Below are 21,018 nucleotides of genomic sequence, written 5' to 3'. Positions count from 1 at the left end.
GCTTTACTGCATTTTCCTGCGTCTCAAGCAACAAATATCTGTTTGAATTTCTACTTGTCAAAAGACAGAGCTGCTGTTGCTTTTCCTCAAGGTAACCATGCTAATAAATTAAAATGTACAAATAACATTTTAAGTTATGTTTCACCTTGTCTGGCATCCTGGGGGTCTCTACTGCAGTGTTCATTCTTCCATTATTAAGTTCCGCTATTTGTTTTGCCAATTCTGTGCTTTGTGTGTTTGTTTTTAATATAATTGCCAATTGTGTAACCACAACTCAAATTATTAATGTTTAACAATAAATGTATGCTGAGTTATTTCTTTCAGTTTCTGCAGTTTACACTACTGTATGGATATAAGTAATGCCAGATAATTGATTATACATGCTAATTGACACCCTAATAAGATGTAGCCTCAATATGACACTAAACCAATAGGATTTGGTTGTCTTTTGGCCATCCTCTGAACTGAGCAATCAAACCACCCAGTTCAGGGACATTATGAATAGGCTGTAGGTGTAAATTCTGGCCTGGCTAGTGATACACGTAGTTGAGGAACAGATACAGAAAGCTCATTGTTTCCACAAAACTTTAGATTGTCCATCTTCAGACTCAAGGTATATGAGATAGCACATTAGTGTGAATGGAAGAGTGCCTTACAGGAAATGGTAGATATAAATAAGTTTCTTTTCTGGTAGCAAGATATAATGAGTACTATTTCACAGAAATCGGTATTAGTGGCATAAATGGAGGCTAAATTTTCTGATGATAGAAAGTCACAAGGTAAATTACGTAGAAGACATCAACAGGTTATATTCAGTAGGTACATTCAATGTTAGATAAATGTATACATCCTGAAGTTTTTTTCTTTCGCAAACATCCACGAAAACAGAGTGCCCCAAAGAATGAATGACAATTAAATGTTAAAACCCAAACCCCCCAGCTCCCCCCCACCCATGCACAAGCAGCAGCAAAGCAACGATCCCCTCTCCCCCTCCAGTACTCAAACATGTGGCAATGCACCAGTAAAGACACAATTACAATATCCCAAAGACTACTCATTCATCTAGTAATTCGACATACCACAGGCTCTCTCCCTCCCTAATAAGGAAAAAAATGGCGTCCCATTTCATAGCGAGAGGGGAAACATAAACACCTGGCTGATTTATGATGTTAATAGTCTGTTGCATTGCTTTTTCTAACCTCCGCACAGAGAGTCAGCCGCAGGGCTCAGGTCTCTGGACATACTGTCCAGGGCAGCTAATCCACCTCTCCCGATGTTCTGTGTTCTCCCTCGATGCCTCAGTCAGGGACATTGGCCTTGAATCAGCCCATCTCCAGGGCCACAAAAATTCAGCACCCTGAAGCTGCACTAGTCTTCCAGGCCACGTCCTTGGGATATCAAAAAGTGGCCAGTTGTGAGGCCCTGAGAGCGGGTCCCATTCCCGCAAAGAACCGAAGTCAGAGTCTAACTCCAGGTCGGGGTCTTCAAGAGAACCTCAAAAAGGAAAAAGATATCAAAGATCGAAATAGTTGTTTCTGAAGATGCAATCAAAGGAGTCACCATTTAATGCCATCTTGACTTAAAATGGGGCATAAGTGGATAAAGATCTGACAAACAGAATATAATGCAAGAAGTAATATTTTCTAAATTATCAAGAAAAATTATGGTGGGGGATTATAGAGCAAATATAAAGTTTCCATGTGCATTATTTGCAAAACGCTACATGTAGGCATAGCAAGTAATTGTACAACTAATAAGGTTATACATCAACTATGTATGGAACTGGCAGGATTGCACCTGAAGTTCTGTGTATTGTATTGGATTCCTTATCTCTAAGAAAGGCAGTTACTGCTTTGGAAGTAATTTAAGAAGGTAGTAATGGAGGACAAGGAAATAGCGGACAATCCAGTTAAATATTTTGCATCAGTCTTCACAGTGGAAGACACCAGCAGTATGGTAGAAGTTCCAGGTGTCAGGGGGCATGAAGTGTGTGAAGTTACCATTTCTAGAGAAGGTTCTTAGTGTAGCCCCCCTGGTCAGCCTCAGGGTCACTAGGGTCGCTCGGCTTGCTGTTGTCTAGGGAAACAGCCCTCTGCCCCGGCAAACTGGGTAATTAGTTTGTGTGGATGCTGTGTGATGTACCCCACCCCACCCAAATAACAGACAATACACTAGATACGATTAAATGATTTACAGTTTATAGATATTACTGGAACTATATAATTAAGAGAGAAAATATAAAAGGAAAATAAAAGGCGACACACTTATCAAAGTTCAATCTCCTCGTGCACAAACAGTTGGAGCTCAGGACCCTTCTTCTTCACCCTGTGACCCCTCGGACCACCTCGACCGGCCGCCTGGGACCAACAACGGTGGTCGACCAGACGCTCCACACGAGTCCGTCTCCGTCCCCTCTCCTCGGGGTCCGACCCTGTTAGCGGACATCACAGCACCTGGTCCATCCTCTGTCTCTCTCTCCCGCCTTCTGCCTCCAAAACCCCGCGCATACAAATCTTCCAGATACACTAAAATCATAACAACTATCCCAATTAGTTCATAACATCTTCTTATCACCGCCTAACGCAAAACAAGCTGCTAGCACAAAAACTTTCTCAGCGTTTAACATAACAAAGAAGGATTCCCAAGTATAACATTACAAAGAAGCCATTTTCATTAGCCTACGCAGTAACGTAAGAGACGAAACCCCCTTACATTAGGAAACTGAAAGGTCTGAAGGTAGATAAGTCACCTGGGCCAGATGGTGTACACCTTAGGGTTCAGAAAGAAGTGGCTGAAGAGATAATGGAGGCATTAGTAATGATCTTTCAAGAATTGCTCGATTCTGGAATGGTTCTGGAAGACTGGAAAATTGCAAATGTCACTCCACTCTTCCAGAAGGGAAAGAGGCAGAAGAAAGGAAGTTATAGGCCAGTTAGTCTGACCTCAGTGGTTTGGAAGATGTAGGAGTCAATTGTTAAGGAAGTGGTTTTGGGGTACTTGGAGGCACATGATAAAATAGGCCATAGTCAACATGGTCTCCTGAAGGGAAAATCTTGCCTGACGAATCTGTTAGAATTCTTTGAAGAAGTACAAGCAGCATAGACAAAGGAGAATCCGTTGATGTTGTGTGTTTGGATTTTCAGAAAGCCTTTGGCAAGGTGCCACACATGAGGCTGCTTAACAAGCTAAGAGCCCATTGTATTACAAGGAAGATACTGGGATGGAAAAAGCAGTGGCTGACTGGCAGGAGGCAAAGCATGGGAATAAAGGGAGCCTTGTCTGGTTGGCCACCAGTGGTTAGTGGTGTTCCACAGGGGTCTGTATTGGGACCAATTCTTTTTACATTATATGTCAATGTCTTAGATGATGGAATTGATGGCTTTGTTGCACAGTTTGAATGTGATATTGAAGATGGGTAGAGGGGCTGGTAGTTTTGTGGAAGTAAAGAGGCTACAGAAGGACTTAGATAGACTAGGAGAATGGTTAAAGAGGTGGCAAATGGAATGCAGTGTCAGGAAGTGTATGATCATGCACATTGGTAGAAGAAATGAAAGAGTTGACTGTTTTCTAAATGGAGAGAAAATACAAAAATCTGAAGTGCAAAGACACTTGAGAGTCCTTGTGCAAGATTCCCTAAAGATTAATTTACAGGTTGAGTCTGTGGTGAGGAAGACAAATGCAATGTTAGCATTTGTTTCAAGAGGACTAGAATATAAAAGCAAGGATGTAATGTTGAGACTTTATAAAGCATGGTGATGCCTCACTTGGAGTATTGTGAGCAGTTTTGGACCCGTTATCTTAGGAAGGACGTGCTGAAGAGCATTTGATGACTCTGGGGGCAGAGGTTGATAGATTCTTGATTGGTCAAGGCATGAAGGAAATGGGAGGAAAGCGGGAGACTGGGGCTGAGAGGAAAATGGATCAGCAGTGATGAAATGGCAGAGCAGACTTAATGGACCAAATGGCCTAATTCTGCTCCTATGTTTTCTAGTCTTATGACCTGAAAAATGTTTACTAGACTAATACTAGGACTGCGCAGGAGATTTTATGTGGAAGGGTTGTATGGGCCAGGCTAGTGTCCATTGGAATTTAGATGCTTTTAAGTTACTTATTTCAGGCAGAGATGTAGTGCAACTTTTTATCTTGAGCATTGTGATTCTGTGGCACAATTTTCCTCAAAGGATAATGGAAGCAGTGTCTTTGAATATTTCTTATTCAAAGGAATAAGGAATTCCTTTGGGCTGTTCCTACATGGACAGAGGTAGGTGCTGAAAGGTTTCTGGGGTTAGCCTGGAATGCACTGTAAGTATTACAGTCAGATCGGCTATGATTTTTATTGTATGCAGAATAGGCCTAATCTGTTCATGTGTTCAAGTTCTCTCCTTTGTCCCTGTGCACACATACAGTTTTGAAATTATAGTTCTGCAAAGTGCTTTAAAACATCCTTCGACATGTAATTAGCTATGTTGAAGAGATTGAAATTTGGCTTTACACTTGATATTAATATTCGTGCAGCCCCCCCCCCCCTTTGTCTGGGCATCTCTGGAAATGTGAAAATACTGGTTAGCCCCTCACTAGTGGTCACTGGATTCTGGGCGATAAACCCACCTTTCTGCGGCTTTGTACACCTAAGTTGTATATGACTTTGGTCCGCCAAATCCGTAAGATTGGAATGTATCGCCCACCCAAGCCCCGGTTTCTGTGACTGTTGTGTGGTTTGCTGCCCTGGAATAGCCAGTCAGCATAAAATAACAGATCGCACACTGCACATCATCTATAAAGTATATTTGTGAACAATAACTTAGCCAAAGGGTTAGTAAAGAAAAGAAAGAAAAAAAAACAAAGGGCCCATTATAATTAATCACTCCAATGTGCACAGGTTGGAGCTCAAATCTTCCAGACGTCATATTTACCTTGGCAAACATCCCCGTCTGGGCTCCATCGAATTGCATTTTCCCCACCGGATGGAATCCTACGACTGGTTCTCTCCAGCGTCTTCTCTCTTCATCTCCCCCCAAGCAAAGTCCAAGACCAAGCTTCGTGCCCCTCACAAAACCTCTCCCCTAGTGTTCTCTGGAACCTTCTCCCAGTTCCACCATCCTAATTGGATGACACATATTCCTAAGCATCCCTTATCTTTACCAGTAAACCAAACAGGCTGAAAGCAGAACAGACTGCTCTTACAGAACTGCTTAAATGTAATACCTACAGCATAGCAGTAAAATTGTGAACCAGGATGTTACATTTGTTTATTCAATGTACTTTTAATTCTGTACTGTAACCTCGGTTTGGTTTGGTTATCCTCTGGGTTGACAGTTGTCTTAATCTATCAAGAAATTTTGTTTCTTTATTTCCCATGAAAATGGAGCTGTAAAGTATGAATGCTTGTATTAGGGACTCCACAAAGTCTTACTAAAAGGTTAAAGTCTTTTGTTATTGTGGGGAGAGGTATCATAGCTTTTTCATTAATGGTAGGTTTGCATGGTATTTCCTTTCACATGTGTCTCACTAACCACATGTGCTTTCCTGATTTTGTTGTTTGTTACAAGAGTGAATATGCACATACTGCATAAAATTTAATTCAAAGGTTGCTGCTCACAGTTTTCAATTGTGGAAGAAATAGCTTTCCTGGTAATGTGTGCGGTTGTCTTATTTCACAATTTTTGCCTTACCCCAGCACAACCACTGTCCCAATCTCTGCCTCCAGCTCCACAAGTTTAACTGCTGATTTGTCGGCTATGATTTTGAGGTTGTGATTAAGATAGAGCTGTCAACATTTATTGTAATTAAATTGTGAAACTGACAGCAATTGTTTAGGTGCACTCATGCACAGCTAAACACAAAAACTCAGTTATTGTTGGTGATTTCATTCTCCCTCCATGGATACACTGTTTTTCAACCTTATCAAGAGGAATCTTCCTACAAGCCCTAAAGGCACATCATATTTTCTTACTGTAACAAATTCAGATTTTTTAAGCATTATTTAATTGTGATGGTGACTTGATGAAATGTGGAGCCTTAACTACAATATTCTTTCTGGCCATTGAAAATAACTATATGTGCACAGTTTTATTCATTTTTTTAATCATTTGTATTTAAAAATTTTTAATATATTGCCATCCACTATAATTTCAAGGATTCTGATTGTCAATTCACCCACCAAAAAATGTTTAAACTATTAATTAAATATGGCGCCTTTTACATCTTGCTTTTTGTCTTTGAGAGATCTTCAATGCTATTGTCTATTCAGCTTGCCTGACATTTCATTGCTTTTGGCAGAGGCTGGAGTTGACTTTTCACCACTCGTAAAATATTTGGATTTTACCAAAAATACAAAGCAAGCCAAAAATCTTGAACTTGTTAATTTACCTTGCTCTCTGTTCAATTAATATTCTATCTGTGTAACTGTCAAGACTCATTCTGTAATTTTGCTTAAAGCCTTCATAATTGCCTTTGTGTTTAAGAAAGTTTACTGTAGCTAACATGTGGCATACCAGTTGGCTTTTTTTTTTGGAAATTTTAGTTACTAACTGCTATTCCCCTTTACAGGCACGTAAGCAGCAGTGACAGGGTAGGAAAGCCCTATCGTGGGGTAAAGCCTGTCTTCAGTATTGGAGATGAAGAAGAATATGATACAGGTAGTTAAATCTATTACAGGTATCTCCAATCCTCTTTAGTGCGTTTCTTTTGTACTGTTACAAGAATCACCCCTTGTTATAATGATCCGTGAGGCACAGAGAATTTGTACTTACTGACAAGTAGCTTACTGTTTCAATGCAAAATACCAATTCTTTGGGCCTTTGCATCTGTTGTGATTGGCAAGATGCAGGATCCAGGAGCAATTCTAGTCTTACTGATGTGACTGAGATTGGGAATTTTGCTCAGGACAATATTTCAACTATGTCAGAGATGAACTCCTTAAAAGCTGGCACTGTTAATGTGGCTTGCTTTCGTAGATATTGTACATGGGTGTTCTTAAAACATGCATTTTGAAATTCAATTATAATTCTTCCAAACTGAAAGTGTTGGTTGTTTGAGAGATACAAGATTCAGTTGCTGGTATCACAATAAACTCCACTACTGTTAAACGTTTATGTATTTTTGAAAGCAAACCCTTCAAATATATGTATGAAAATGCATATAAGGGACCTGTAATAAATTATGAATCAACAGACAACTTTTGGAGGGACTATAATGTTTATTTGTGCTTTGTTTTTGGTTCTTTTAATGGAATACTTTCATTTAGATCTTTGTCTTTATTTATTTAATAGATGAAATTGATAGTTCTTCCATGTCTGATGATGATCGGAAGGAGATAGTAAATATTCAGACATGGTTGAACAAGCCTGAGATTAAATACCACTTTCCATGTAATGAGGTGAAAGAGACGGGACATATGTTTCCAAGGTATGTAATGAACAATATCTGTTCATTTGTATATTTTTAGCGATTTTAGATGTTTAAACATATAAATTTTGCTCTAGTTTCTAGAATATACAGTACAGGCCCTTTATTCCAATCTTTTAACCTTCTCCAAGATCAGTCTAGCCCTTCCCTCACAAATAGCCCTCTATTTTTCTTTCATCCATGTGTCTATCTGGAAGTTTCGTAAATGTCCCTAATAAACCTGCCTCTTCCACCGCCCCGGCAGTGCATTCCATTCACTTACCATTCTCTGTATTTAATTTTAAAAATGACAACAATTACCTCTGACATCCCCCATGTACTTTACTCCAATCACCATAAATTTATGCCCTCTTGTATTAGCCGTTGCTTCCCTAGGAAAAATAAGCTGACTGTCCACTCTATCTATGCCTCTTATCTGAAGGGTTTAATGTATCTACCCTAGTAGAAGGCTGGTTCCCTTTTGACAACAGCCTCAAATTAACAATTCACAATAGAGCATTTAGAAAATTCTTGATTGCAATATTTGTGGATATTCTTTCAAACAAGAAAAAAAGAAGCTGTGGAAAAAATTTCCATGGTCTTGGTTCAGCAGTTTCTCTCCTCCTCCTAGTTCAAATCTGAATGTTATATGCAACACTGCAGGTCCTGGTCTTGGGGAGATCTTCAAGGATGTCATTAATGTAAATCTGCAATATAGTACATCAGTAACATCCCAGTGATCTTGCATTTGATCTCATTTAGTTTGAGATCGCTTATATGTAATCTTTCTAAACTTTATGCAACTATTTTAGTCAGTAACCTGATGCAGAATTGACCACCAATCTAAACATTTTTTTCCCCTTCAAATCCTTCCATCATATTTTAATTGGAATTAAAGCAAGTTGATAATGAATAATATTGCAACTGATTCTTTTTCTTTGATCTTTTAGTCACTTAATGGTGACAGCATCGCACATGTACTGTTTGCGAGAAATTCTGTCTCGGAAAGGATTCGCTTACATCCAATCACGGCAGGCCTTAACTTCTATGGTGAAAATTACATCCAAGAAAAAGCACCCAGAGCTGATCACATTTAAATTTGGAAACAGTAATGTCTCACCAGTAGAGATTTTGGCTGTAGAAAGGTAAGATTATAAATTCATTTTGAGTTTGAACATGCAGTTGATTGGATACTTGTTGCAAGTGAACCAAAATTTGGTGAAGCGTGTGTGTGTCTTTTTGCAACTCGTTTTCCTTCCTTGAAGAATTTTAATGTCTTTTGAATTCTACAGATGTAACTTAGAAAAATAGATCAATGAAGTGGACATGGCAAACTTTCTCACAGAAAATAAAAATTGCAGAACCACAAATATATCAAGATATTAGACAACCAGACTAAGTTGCACAACATTTAAAAACTATAGCATGAGCCTCTTCATTCTATCTTTTCAGCTCAATAAAGATCTCTTGTGCCGTTGCTTACAGTAAGCTAGAGATTGAGTTGCATTGTAATAATCAAGGCATTTTTGTGAAGTGCAGGAACACTGCAGAACCTTTAACTTGGTCACTAAATCAAATTTCATTTTTGCTTGTGCATTCTGAGAATGACAAGAATATAAATTCGTTCAATATTCTGTTAATTAGCCAGTCCATTCTGTTGAAATTATGCAATTTTAATTTTTTCAAACTGACAATTCCCTATAAAATGCAAAGTATATCAATAGTATGTAGATGCGCTTATCAGTGCTAAAGAAAGTGATGGGATCATCAGTGCTCCAGGTGGTTGGGATTTTGATAGTATCTGAAGTGATCCTGGAGTTGTTAATGAGTAAGATTCCAGAGGGCACCAGTGAAGAAGCTGCTGCTTCAATGTCACTGGAGCTTGGCAAAAGAGTGGTGGAAGAAGGTAGCCAAACAAAACCTGGTAGCTAACTCTCGCCAAATGGGGTTGGGCTTAAAGAAGGTGGAATGCAGATGGCAGACTAGATTTGGTTGTTCATTGAGTTCCACTGTCCCTCCAAAATATAGAGATGATAAGGCCATGAGTCGGATGATGCTAGGTGAGGCTGGTGGTTCCATACTGTTAACAATAGTTAACTTTCTTTAACAATATTGTTCAATAGAAATTGGTGACGAGCTGCAACCCTGCCTAGAGCAAGAATAATTTAGATTTGTGGATTTGTTTTAGAAAGCATATCAAACTTGTTGCAGATGTAGATATACTTCTGCTGTCCATGTAACATTTTTTAGAAAGCCCGTGCACACTCTGCTTTGTCTCTATTTCATCTGTATTATTAAAATATGCTGGATAAACCTTGAGTATTTATAACAGTAGCTTCATGATTGTATTCATTATAGTCAGTATTGCAGCCAACCCTATCTGGATATCGAATTACCTACGAGCTTGTAACTGATGCATTGTATATGGATTTTCTAAGATGTATCTTAGAAAATATTGAATTGTTTCATAATTGGCTTCCAGAAGTGAATGTGTCTTTCCTCTCATCTTTCAAGTTCTCTCAGATTACAATAATTAGAAACATAGAAAATAGGTGCAGGAGTAGGCCATTCGGCCCTTCGAGCCTGCACCGCCATTCAGTATGATCACGGCTGATCATCCAACTCAGAACCCTGTACCAGCCTTCCCTCCATACCCCCTGATCCCTTTAGCCACAAGGGCCATATCTCACTCCCTCTTAAATATAGCCAATGAACTGGCCTCAACTGTTTCCTGTGGCAGAGAATTCCACAGATTCACCACTCTCTGTGTGAAGAAGTTTTTCCTAATCTCGGTCCTAAAAGGCTTCCCCTTTATCCTCAAACTGTGACCCCTCGTTCTGGACTTCCCCAACATCAGGAACAATCTTCCTGCATCTAGCCTGTCCAATCCTTTTAGAATTTTATACGTTTCAATCAGATCCCCCCTCAATCTTCTAAATTCCAACGAGTATAAGCCTAGTTCATCCAGTCTTTCATCATATGAAAGTCCTGCCATCCCAGGAATCAATCTGGTGAACCTTCTTTGTACTCCCTCTATGGCAGGGATGTCTTTCCTCAGATAAGGGGACCAAAACTGCACACAATACTCCAGGTGTGGTCTCACCAAGGCGTTGTACAACTGCAGTAGTACCTCCCTGCTCCTGTACTCGAATCCTCTTGCTATAAATGCCAGCATGCCATTCGCCTTTTTCACCGCCTGCTGTACCTGCATTCCCACTTTCAATGACTGGTGTATAATGACACCCAGTCTCATTGCACCTCCCCTTTTCCTAATCGGCCACCATTCAGATAATAATCTGTTTTCCTATTTTTGCCACCAAAGTGGATAACTTCACATTTATCCACATTAAATTGCATCCGCCATGAATTTGCCCACTCACCCAACCTATCCAAGTCACCCTGCATCCTCTTAGCATCCTCCTCACTGCTAACACTGCCACCCAGCTTCGTGTCATCCGCAAACTTGGAGATGCTGCATTTAATTCCCTCATCCAAGTCATTAATATATATTGTAAACAACTGGGGTCCCAGCACTGAGCCTTGCGGTACCCCACTAGTCACTGCCTGCCATTCTGAAAAGGTCCCGTTTATTCCCACTCTTTGCTTCCTGTCTGTCAACCAACTCTCTATCCACATCAATACCTTACCCCCAATACCATGTGCTTTAAGTTTGTACACTAATCTCCTGTGTGGGACCTCGTCAAAAGCCTTTTGAAAATCCAAATATACCACATCCACTGGTTCTCCCCTAGCCACTCTACTAGTTACATCCTCAAAAAAATTCTGAGATTCGTCAGACATGATTTTCCTTTCACAAATCCATGCTGACTTTGTCCGATGATTTCACCGCTTTCCAAATGTGCTGTTATCACATCCTTGATAACTGACTCTAGCAGTTTCCCCACCACCGATGTTAGGCTAACCGGTCTATAATTCCCCAGTTTCTCTCTCCCTCCTTTTTTAAAAAGTGGGGTTACATTAGCCACCCTCCAATCCTCAGGATCTAGTCCAGAATCTAAAGTGTTTTGAAAAATTATCACTAATGCATCCACTATTTCTTGGGCTACTTCCTTAAGCACTCTGGGATGCAGACCATCTGGCCCTGGGGATTTATCTGCCTCTAATCCCTTCAATTTACCTAACAGCACTTCCCTACTAACATGTATTTCCCTCAGTTCCTCCATCTCACTGGACCCTCTGTCCCCTACTATTTCCGGAAGATTATTTATGTCCTCCTTAGTGAAGACAGAACCAAAGTAATTATTCAATTGGTCTGCCATGTCCTTGCTCCCCATAATCAATTCACCTGTTTCTGTCTGTAGGGGACCTACATTTGTCTTAACCATTCTTTTTCTTTTCACATATCTATAAAAGCTTTTACAGTCAGTTAGAAATATTGTGCTATTTTTTCAATAAAATTAGTAAGAGGTGGTTCTGAAACTCTCCTATCCCACTGCAGCTTTAATGTGGTGGAAAGAAGCTTCTTCAAAACCTTTATAGTCTTAAGCTACTGAACACTTACAAGCACCCAAGTACTACCCTCTGTGAGCATGGTTTAAACAATAACATCTTCAAGCTTGGCTGATATATAATTTGATGTATTGTAAATGTGTTTTATGGATGAATGTCCATTAAAAATGGCCATTTTACACCTTTTTGGTTGTGTCATCTCATCGTGCCAATGTAGTGAAAGATTGTGTGCTGGTTTTAATATGTACAGGTTTCCCCCGCCATCCGAAGGTAGAGCGTTCCTATGAAACGGTCCGTAAGCCGAAATGTCATAAAGCGAAGAAGTAATTACCATTTGTTTATATGGGAAAATTTTGTAAGCGTTCGCAGACCCAAAAATAACCTGCCAAATCATGCCAAATAACACATAGTAAAAGCAGGAACGATATGATAAATACACAGCCTATATAAAGTAGAAATACTTTTCCACAATCATTGCTGCACAGTTCTCGGTAGCGAAAATCTCATGCAAGCGCTGTTGGCAGAAACACGGCACAAGCGCTGTCCAGTAACCTTTAAGCTATGAAGCTGCTAAATCATACCAAATAACACGTAAAAATACACAGTCTATATAAAGTAGAAATAATGTATGTACAGTGTAGTATCACTTACTGGAATCAGGAAGACAACGCCAAGCACACTGATGATGGTGTGTTAGGCTGAGTCGGAGTTTGGGTGGTGCAGTGGCCCCCACCCTCCAGGCCACCAAGTGATACATTGCCGCGAAGCGTGCAGGGGTGCAGCGGTAGCCGGGAGGCACACAACACATCTTTAAGAAAAAAGCCGAAACAAACATGCTAATTAATTAGGTGCCGCCCGGCACGTAACTGTTGGCTCAGATCAGTGCCAATTTCCGATTGTGTCGTCTCTGATCTGGGCCGACAATTATGTGTCGGCAGCACCTAATTGATTAGCGTGTTTATTTCGGCTTTTTTCTTAAAGATGTGCTGTGTGCTTCCCGGCTACCGCTGCATTCTCCGCAAATCGGTATCTGTCCATGGCCCGGAGGTTAGGGTGGTGGGACACTGGGGTGTCATCTCATCATTGTCTGTTTCCATTAGGGCAGGGAGGTCATCTTCTATCTCTGCCCGCCTCAATGTCGAGGTTCGTCGTCTGCTGTGGCTGATGTGGAAGGCTTGCTTGACTGCTGAGCCTCGCGCATTTTTCTATCACACAGTTCTTGTGTAAGGACTCAAACCATCCTGCAAATATCCCCTAAACCGACGTACCCTTTCAAAATTAAAGTCGTACTTTATCATTACTCATTTGGTTTCAATTATTATCCTTTTTACTTCCAATTGCATCAGCTCTTCATCTGTCAATTCTTGGTCATAGGATGCCAAAACCTCTTCAACATCATGTTCGTCAGCTTCCACAAGCCAAACTCACTTTGTCCTTACTTCGTTCACCACAATTGAAACACTTAATTATGTCTAGTTTTACACTAAGTGTAACACCCTTACGAGCTCTTTTAGGCTTTTCCGATACCATAGAACTCATCTTGCAAATGGCTGCTCACGGGCACATGTTAAAGCGATGCTGGGGAGAATGCAGTTCCGAATCTGGGGGAGAGCGGCTGCTCGGGGCGCGTGCTGCCTTTTTACGTGCGCTGATTTTTTTTCGTAACAGTGAAAACACCTGAAAGTGAAAACAGGGCACTAATGTAGTTCTTTCATAACAGTGAGGTTTCATAAAGCGAACATTCGAAAAGTGGGGGACACCTGTATGCATCAGCATTTAGTGTAGTTGGTAGAAAAACAAATTTGGTCATTAACCTGATTTTCAAGCTGTCATTGATGATGCTATCACCAAATTGTGATAGACAGGTTGTCTGTCAAATGCAAAAATATTTCACTTTTGTTCCCCACAGGTATTTAATACCAAATGCAGGAGACGCTACCAAAGCCATAAAACAGCAGATCATGAAAGTCCTCGATGCACTAGAAAGCTGATTAACGAGACAATGTTGCCTTCCAAATTTAAAGAGACTGAAACAAAATGAGTTTAAGATTTCCTTTTGGCTGATTAACTTAATGGTAATCCTGTTTCTGGCATGGAACGTCTGGGGCTTGGCACAATATTAATCCAGATAGATGGGTGTTCAGTTGAACTTTTATACAGCCTACACACGAGGATGTGAACAGTTTTGAGAACTAAACTCCTAAAATCTAGACTTTAATTGGAGGCAAAGTGTTCAGATTGTTTGAGTTCTTAACTTATAATTGTTGGTGTTTTTCCAAATGATTTGATTTTGAAATGTCCTTAATACTTAATGTTGTTCCCTGCAATTTAATAATCACTGTATAAAAATAACAGATTTTACCTTGGATGTCTTTGTTTATGCACCTTAAGTTGTAAAGGATCTTTTAATACAGTGCAAAGGGATTACAATTATTTCCACTTAGGCGTTCAGCATGAATATGCACCTACCAGGCATACTCCATTTCATGCTTTCACTCAAGTTCTGGTTCTGAAATTCTTAATGCATCCTCTACCATCTGCCTACTTCAGTAGTGTAATTTTCAGTTAAACTGATGTGAAAAACTGATACTGGATGCCACCTGTTTATAAAAGAGCTGTAAATAAGCTGGGGAAAAAACATCTTAATTTTAGCATATGTTTGTCTTTGTCACTCAACTATTTAGTGTAATATAACTTGGCATTTACTGTACATGTATAAAAGGCTAATGTCAGGAATTTCTTGTTTACAAAGAATTGCCATTCAGAGTGTTAAACACTGACTGCAGTATTTACAATAAATGTGTTTTGGATAAGTTGAACAGGAGCTCTCCTGAAGAGTTTTTTTTTGAGGTTTGTGACATTAATCTTTTAGAATTGAATAATATGGCTATATTCCATTTTAAATTGTTTAGCATTTAGAGGCACATGTTCCAGCCTTTTTGCATGCCACCAAAAATCCTTTTGTTATCCAGAGTCTGTATTTTTAATAAAAGCAACTTTATCTTCTTCCATTTGCTGTCCTCCTTCTTCAAAGAACAGAACTTCTGTTCCTCCAGCATTGATGCTGCTCCCAGCCGCATCTCCTCCATTTCCAGGAGGAGATGCAGGTGACAGCCATACCCTGCCCATCTTCCTGCCGCCTTAACAGGGATAGAGTTCATTTTGTCCTCACCTACCACTCCATGAGCCTCCACATCCAGCACATCATTCTCCACAACTTAACACAGAACATAGAATAGTACAGCACAATACAGGCCCTCGGCTCACAATGTTGTGCCGACCCTCAAACCCTGCCTCCCTTATAAGCCCCCACCTTAAATTCCTCCATATACCTGTCTAGTAGTCTCTCAAACTTTAGTGTATCTGCCTCCACCACTGACTCAGGCAGTGCATTCCACGCACCAACCACTCTGAGTAAAAAACCTTCCTCTAATATCCCCCTTGAACTTCCCACGCTTTACCTTAAAGCCATGACCCATCTTTACCTCACCCTTCTCTCTGCTTTCCCAGGGATCACTCCCTCCATGATTCCCAAGTCCATTCACTTCCTCCCTTACCTCCATAGTCCTTCCAGCTGAGGTAACCCTTCACCTGCAAATGTGTTGGTCATCTATTGTGTCTGGTGCTCCCACTGTGAACTCCTCTACGTTGGTGAGACCGTATAAATTGGGCAACTGCTTTTTTGAGCACCTCTGCCCCATCTGCTAAAAGTGGAATTTCCCAGTGGCCAACCATTTTAATTCCACAAAAAAATTCCGTGTTGGTCTATGGCTGCCCGTTTTGCCATGATGAGGCTACTCGTGGTGGAGGAGCAAGACCGGATTCTGTCCAGGTAGCCTTCACCTTATGGTATGAACATCAATTTCTCCTTTTATTTTCCCTACCCTCTTCTATTCCCCACTCTAACTTCTCACCTGCCCATCACCACCTCCTGGTGTCTCTCCTTCCTATGGTCCACTCTCCTCTACAAGATTCCTTTTTTCTCCAGCCCTTTACATTTTCCACCTACCTGGCTTCACCTGTCGAGCTAGTCCTCCTTCCCCTAGCTTTTTATTTTGGCATTTTCCCCTTCTTTTCCAGTCCTGAAGGAGGATCTTGGCCTGCAACAACTATTCATTCATTTTCATAGATACTGCCTGACATGCTGAGCTCCTCCAGCATCTACCCAATCTCGTGTTTATGACCTTCATCTTGTCTCATTCTAATATTTTCACAAATGAATTATCACAATCCTGTAGATCTCAAAAATTGAATCAAAGGTTTCTGAAGGAAGTAATAGAGAAGTTGATCAAGAATAGGTGCTTCCATTTAAACATTTTACCCCATGGGAACTTAGTAACAGTTTTCCAAGTCATTAATATAAAAAAAAATCTAATGCAGAACTCAATGTGAATCATGCTCTGTGATAGCTGCCTCTTTAGACCAGCTAAAGAGCAGTTCTATCCAGAATTCCTACTCCAAATCATTTGTGAAAAATGAGGAAAGATGGAATCATATTCAGCTATGCTTACCGCTATTAATATTTTGCAGATACTAATTCTCTCAAGTGTGACACTTTAGGAAAAACATCAAGATGTGTTTAACAGAAGCTATGCCAAGCTTTTTTAAAAAAGCAGAAAGACGTAAGTTGTAAATGTCCACATTAAATCTTTATGTCTAGAGCCATGAAACCTCAGCCTTCAGTGATCACTTTCCCTGATCATTAAAAGTTTGCCAAAGTTAGCTCCCACAGCACATTATGTAGAGAAATTTGTTTCATCATAATACAGCTTCACCTTAGTATGGCATCTGATACATTGTTGGAGGGGTCGTTGAGATGTATTGTTTGTTGTGAGCAGTGAAAGCATCCTGTTTATATGGATCAGAATACTAGACTAGTGTGGTTGCACCAGTTCTGGGATTGAAGGTGGTGGTCGTCCTTCAGATTCGAAGACTCAAACCTGTGCATGATGGAGTTTTAAGTGGAACAGCCATTGCACGGGGGCAATCCCACTCTCTCGGCAGAAGAGACCTTGATCCAGTGGCACAGACAACCGTCACGGCTGGAGACCTCTCCTGCTGCAGTGGACGACCAGGACGTCCAAGTGTCTTGTCGTGCTCTTAGCGCTCCACAACACCTGCTGGGCCTACCCTCTTGACTGTTGGACCATTAATCGGTCTCCTCCGCTCAATCTGCCAGGGCCAGACTTCACACACTGGGACAGACAGATGCCCTACCTCACTGAGGCAGGAAGACCTGTCGGCTACCCTCACCTGGTTTGGCCCATCTGCCGAGACGGTTTACCGGGGTGTGGCCGCTGCGTGTGTTACAGCTACTTGGAGCCACAGGTGAGAGCTGAGCGCCAGGTGGGGACCAAAGGTGGACGGGCTGCCCTAAAAAAAAGGGCATGGCTGGCCCCACCACCAGAGGTGCTACCCCTCCCTAGACACCCCATATAAGTGCATGGTTCACTAAAAACAATAATGGAGCCATAGGTAGTCACGTTGGGGAAAATGGCTTTTGGCACACTGGCTTCCTAGTCGAAGCATCATGTGTGAAAGCTGGGAGGTCATGGTGTGATTGCACTGGAAAGAGTGCAAAGATGTTGCCAGGACTGGAAGGATCAAGTTATAGGGAGAGGTTGGACAAGCTAGGACGTTATTCCATAGAGCATAGAAATTGGAAGGTGATCTTATAGAGCTGTACAAAAAAATCTTTTGAGACATTAAGGTGAATAGACTATCTTTTATGCAGGGTTCAAGCCCATAGGGCACAGGTTTAAGGTAAGAAGGAAATGATTATTTATTTATTTTAAAAGGATCTTGAGGGGCTACTTTATCTTACACAGGTGACATCCATGTAGGATCAGCTGCCACAGGAAGTGGTTAAGACAGTTTCAGTAACAACTTGTTTTCCCTTATTCTAATTCAATGCACTGTGTAATGATCTTACCTGCATGAACAGTAAGACAAGCTTCACTGGATGTGACAAATCAATACCAATAAAATACCATACAGAGTTAAGGTACATGGATTGGAAAGGTTTAGAAGGTTGTGCAACTGGGACCAGCCTGGATGGGCATCTTGGTCAGTAAGGACCAGTTGGGCTGAAGGGTCTGTTTCTGTATTTCTGATTCTATGGCTCCCAACAGCTCATTGCCCAGCAGGAGCAAAGACAGTTAAAGTACATTATCGATGTACTATACCATATACAACTATGAGATTCATCATCTTGCAGGCAGCCACAAAAAGAAACAATAGAATCCATGAGCATAACCACACCACAGAGACTGAAACATCCAATGTGCAAGAACAGAACAAAATCATGCATGTAAGTGGTAAATATAATGCACAGAACATGAACTGTATAGTCCCCAAAAGTCAGAGCCAGTTCAGAACCCATCCCATCAACCAACACACTAACTTCTACAAATACCTACTGGCTGCAATGTATATCCCAGCTGAAAATTGCTGTGGTTACTTGCCTGGGGTTCACTAACGGCACACACAAACTCACTCTTCTACTGGAACACGACATGCAGGTTCCTCAAGTTGCATACCATTGCAACCAGAAATAGATTGGTAATCTTTCATTGTTGGGGCTAATTCCTGGAATTCCCCACCCAACAGCACAAGAAGTGTACCTTCAGCAAAGTGCAAAGGTTCAAATCACAAGAAAAAAATCTGCAGATGCTGGAAATCATCAGGCTGAAATGTCAATTGTCCTCCCATAGAAGCTGCCTGGCCTGCTAAGTTCCTCCTGCATTTTGTGTGTGTTTCAAAGGTTCAAGGTAGTAGCTCACCACAAATTTCTCCAGGTGATTTTTGTTCCCTTATCTCTCCTACCATTACTTTAATCTATACCCCCTGGTTTTTGACCCCATTACAAACAGAACAAAACCCTGCCACGATGAACTGAACAGCAGTGGTGGACATCTTAGCAGCCGAACAGAGCAAGATTAAAGAACACCCAAGGCAAGTGAGACTGCAGCATATCAACATTTGGGCTTCTAAGATTTATTACCCACATTGCCCTTGAGAAGGTGGTGGTCAGCTTTCTTCACAGGGAGTTGCAGGATTTCATCTAATAATGATGCAAGAATGAGTAATACATTTTCCAGGTACTGCATGACTAGAATTTATAATACACCAGCACTTTCATAGTAGCACAGGTTCATGAGTTTATGGAACACTACCAGAGTATCTGAAGTAACTGCGGTGCATTTTGTAGACGGTAAACACCAAAACTACTAGTGGTGAAAAGAAAGTTTGGATAGTTCATGGCATGACTATACCAGGTATGGGATGGAGAATTGTTGGAACTGCACTTATCCAAGTGCAGAATACTCCTTAACACTCTTGACCCGTGGGAGGGACTCTTAGGCACAGGGAAAACTGAAAGCTATGTGGGGGGGGGGCGGGGGACGGGGGAGAAGAGAAGGGTTAGATTGATCGAGTAGATTAAAGGTCGGCACATCGTTAGCCGGTACTGTGCTGAACTGTTTCATTAATTGTACATCAAGTTCCTCTGCCAATAACCAACAGGAAAAAGGTGAGAGCGTCATTAAAACTAAACGCTGAATGTACACTTAGGGATTATCCCTGGATTAATCCTTGGAATTAATTTTTAAGCATGGACTTCCACAAACAAAAGATTATTTAACACCATTGATAATCCCTTCGGAGGTTAAGGTATTAGCTCTGGGAACTTCAGTAGGCAAGTGAAGTGGTACTGAGGTTTCAGTGAAAAGCCAACACCCATTAGAAAAACGTTTATGAGCTAATCTCAATCACCACCTCCCCCTCAGTAACTATTTGGAAAAACTCAAACTCTGTAGAAATTTTCAGATACTCAGTTCAGCGCTCCCAACATTGCTTTCTAAAATTAAAAACATTTAATTTTGATTTCAATTATTTTCCGTCAATGGAGTTCCCCCCCCATGCATGTCGACTCCGAAAAAAAAAGTCCAGTACACGAGAAATTATGCGATATAGCCTAGTAACAACTATGAAAGCAACAGACTTCGAGACCAAGAAACACGAAAACACAAGCTTTAATACAATAAAAAATAAAGCCCCAAAAGCGCACAGACAAGATAAATGATCATTAAAAGCGAGCTCTAGTTTGCTTTCATAAACTACACATCAGAAAACATCCGCGACCATCACACAAAAATGTTTTTCCTTTCTCTCAGGAAACGAAGTCGCATGAATTCAAAAGGAACGATAGCGAAAGCAGTCACTTCAAACCAGTCTGCGGTGGTGATGCACGAACCTAGATGAACACAGTTCGGATTGAGCCAGGAAACGCAGGAACGTGTCTCGATCAAAGCAAGGTAACCTGCTCCATGATGGAAAGTCCAAACCGCGGCGAGATCTCAGCCGCTCAGGTCCTGAAACCGGGTCTCGACCCAAAACGATGACCATGCTTCCGCGGCCTGGCCCGCCGAGTTCACGTTTTGTTCCAGGAGGAGACGAACACCTCCGGTCCGATGCAGATGTTTCCCACAGCCCACCGACCGCAAACGCAGAGAGGCGACCTGGACAGGACGCAGGGGGGGTTTATGAAAGCCGATATGCAAATAGGGATAGCTGAGCGTCCGAATCCCATCGGGCCGCTGCACATCACAAAGACCACAACACTCGGAGACGGACTCGGAGCTGCCGGGGCGCGCAAAGCAAACGAAACGAAACTCTACTTGGATAAACGAAACTGAAATAGCAAAGTCCGCCTCCATGAGGAGTCGCCCTCTAACCGCCGAAGCCGTAGAGAGTACGGCCCTGCCGCTTCAACGCGTACACCACATCCATGGCGGTGACTGTTTTCCGCTTGGCGTGCTCGGTGTAGGTGACGGCGTCGCGGATCACGTTCTCCAGGAACACTTTGAGGACGCCCCGGGTCTCCTCGTAGATCAAACCGGAGATTCTCTTTACTCCCCCGCGACGAGCCAGTCGGCGAATAGCTGGCTTGGTAATTCCCTGGATATTGTCCCGCAAGACTTTACGGTGCCGCTTTGCTCCTCCTTTTCCTAGACCTTTGCCTCCTTTCCCACGTCCGGACATCTCGTCAGAATTGCTTTTTGTGATGCACACCACGCTGCGAACAACCTCACGCTCTTCCGCCAACAGCGACTGTGCGAACTAAACCTTTTGTGTGCAGCAGGTCGCCAATTGAAGCGGACC

At 41.5% G+C, this 21,018-nt stretch overlaps 2 protein-coding genes across 4 annotated transcripts in view; one reads left to right on the top strand and one right to left on the bottom strand.

The window, feature by feature from the left end:
* tbc1d23 (TBC1 domain family, member 23) overlaps positions 1-14,843 on the top strand; it is a 107,009-nt gene extending 92,166 nt beyond the window's left edge. For all 3 annotated transcript variants that reach the window (XM_063050511.1, XM_063050510.1, XM_063050512.1), the window contains 4 exons: positions 6,550-6,638; positions 7,272-7,407; positions 8,337-8,531; positions 13,766-14,843. In XM_063050511.1, coding sequence (XP_062906581.1) covers positions 6,550-6,638; positions 7,272-7,407; positions 8,337-8,531; positions 13,766-13,847 — 502 coding nt within the window. In that variant the 3' untranslated portion in view covers positions 13,848-14,843. The remainder of the gene's footprint in view (positions 1-6,549; positions 6,639-7,271; positions 7,408-8,336; positions 8,532-13,765) is intronic.
* A 5,028-nt stretch (positions 14,844-19,871) lies between these two features.
* On the bottom strand, positions 19,872-21,018 carry LOC134347908 (histone H4). The gene has a single exon (XM_063050509.1). The coding sequence runs from the start codon at positions 20,896-20,898 to the stop codon at positions 20,587-20,589; it is 312 nt and encodes a 103-aa protein (XP_062906579.1). The 5' UTR covers positions 20,899-21,018; the 3' UTR covers positions 19,872-20,586.

This window comes from Mobula hypostoma, chromosome 6 (assembly GCF_963921235.1).
Source record: "Mobula hypostoma chromosome 6, sMobHyp1.1, whole genome shotgun sequence".
NCBI classification, from domain to species: domain Eukaryota; kingdom Metazoa; phylum Chordata; class Chondrichthyes; order Myliobatiformes; family Myliobatidae; genus Mobula; species Mobula hypostoma.
The sequence above is the reverse complement of the archived record's forward strand: the minus strand, read 5'-3'. Positions and strand labels throughout refer to the sequence as shown.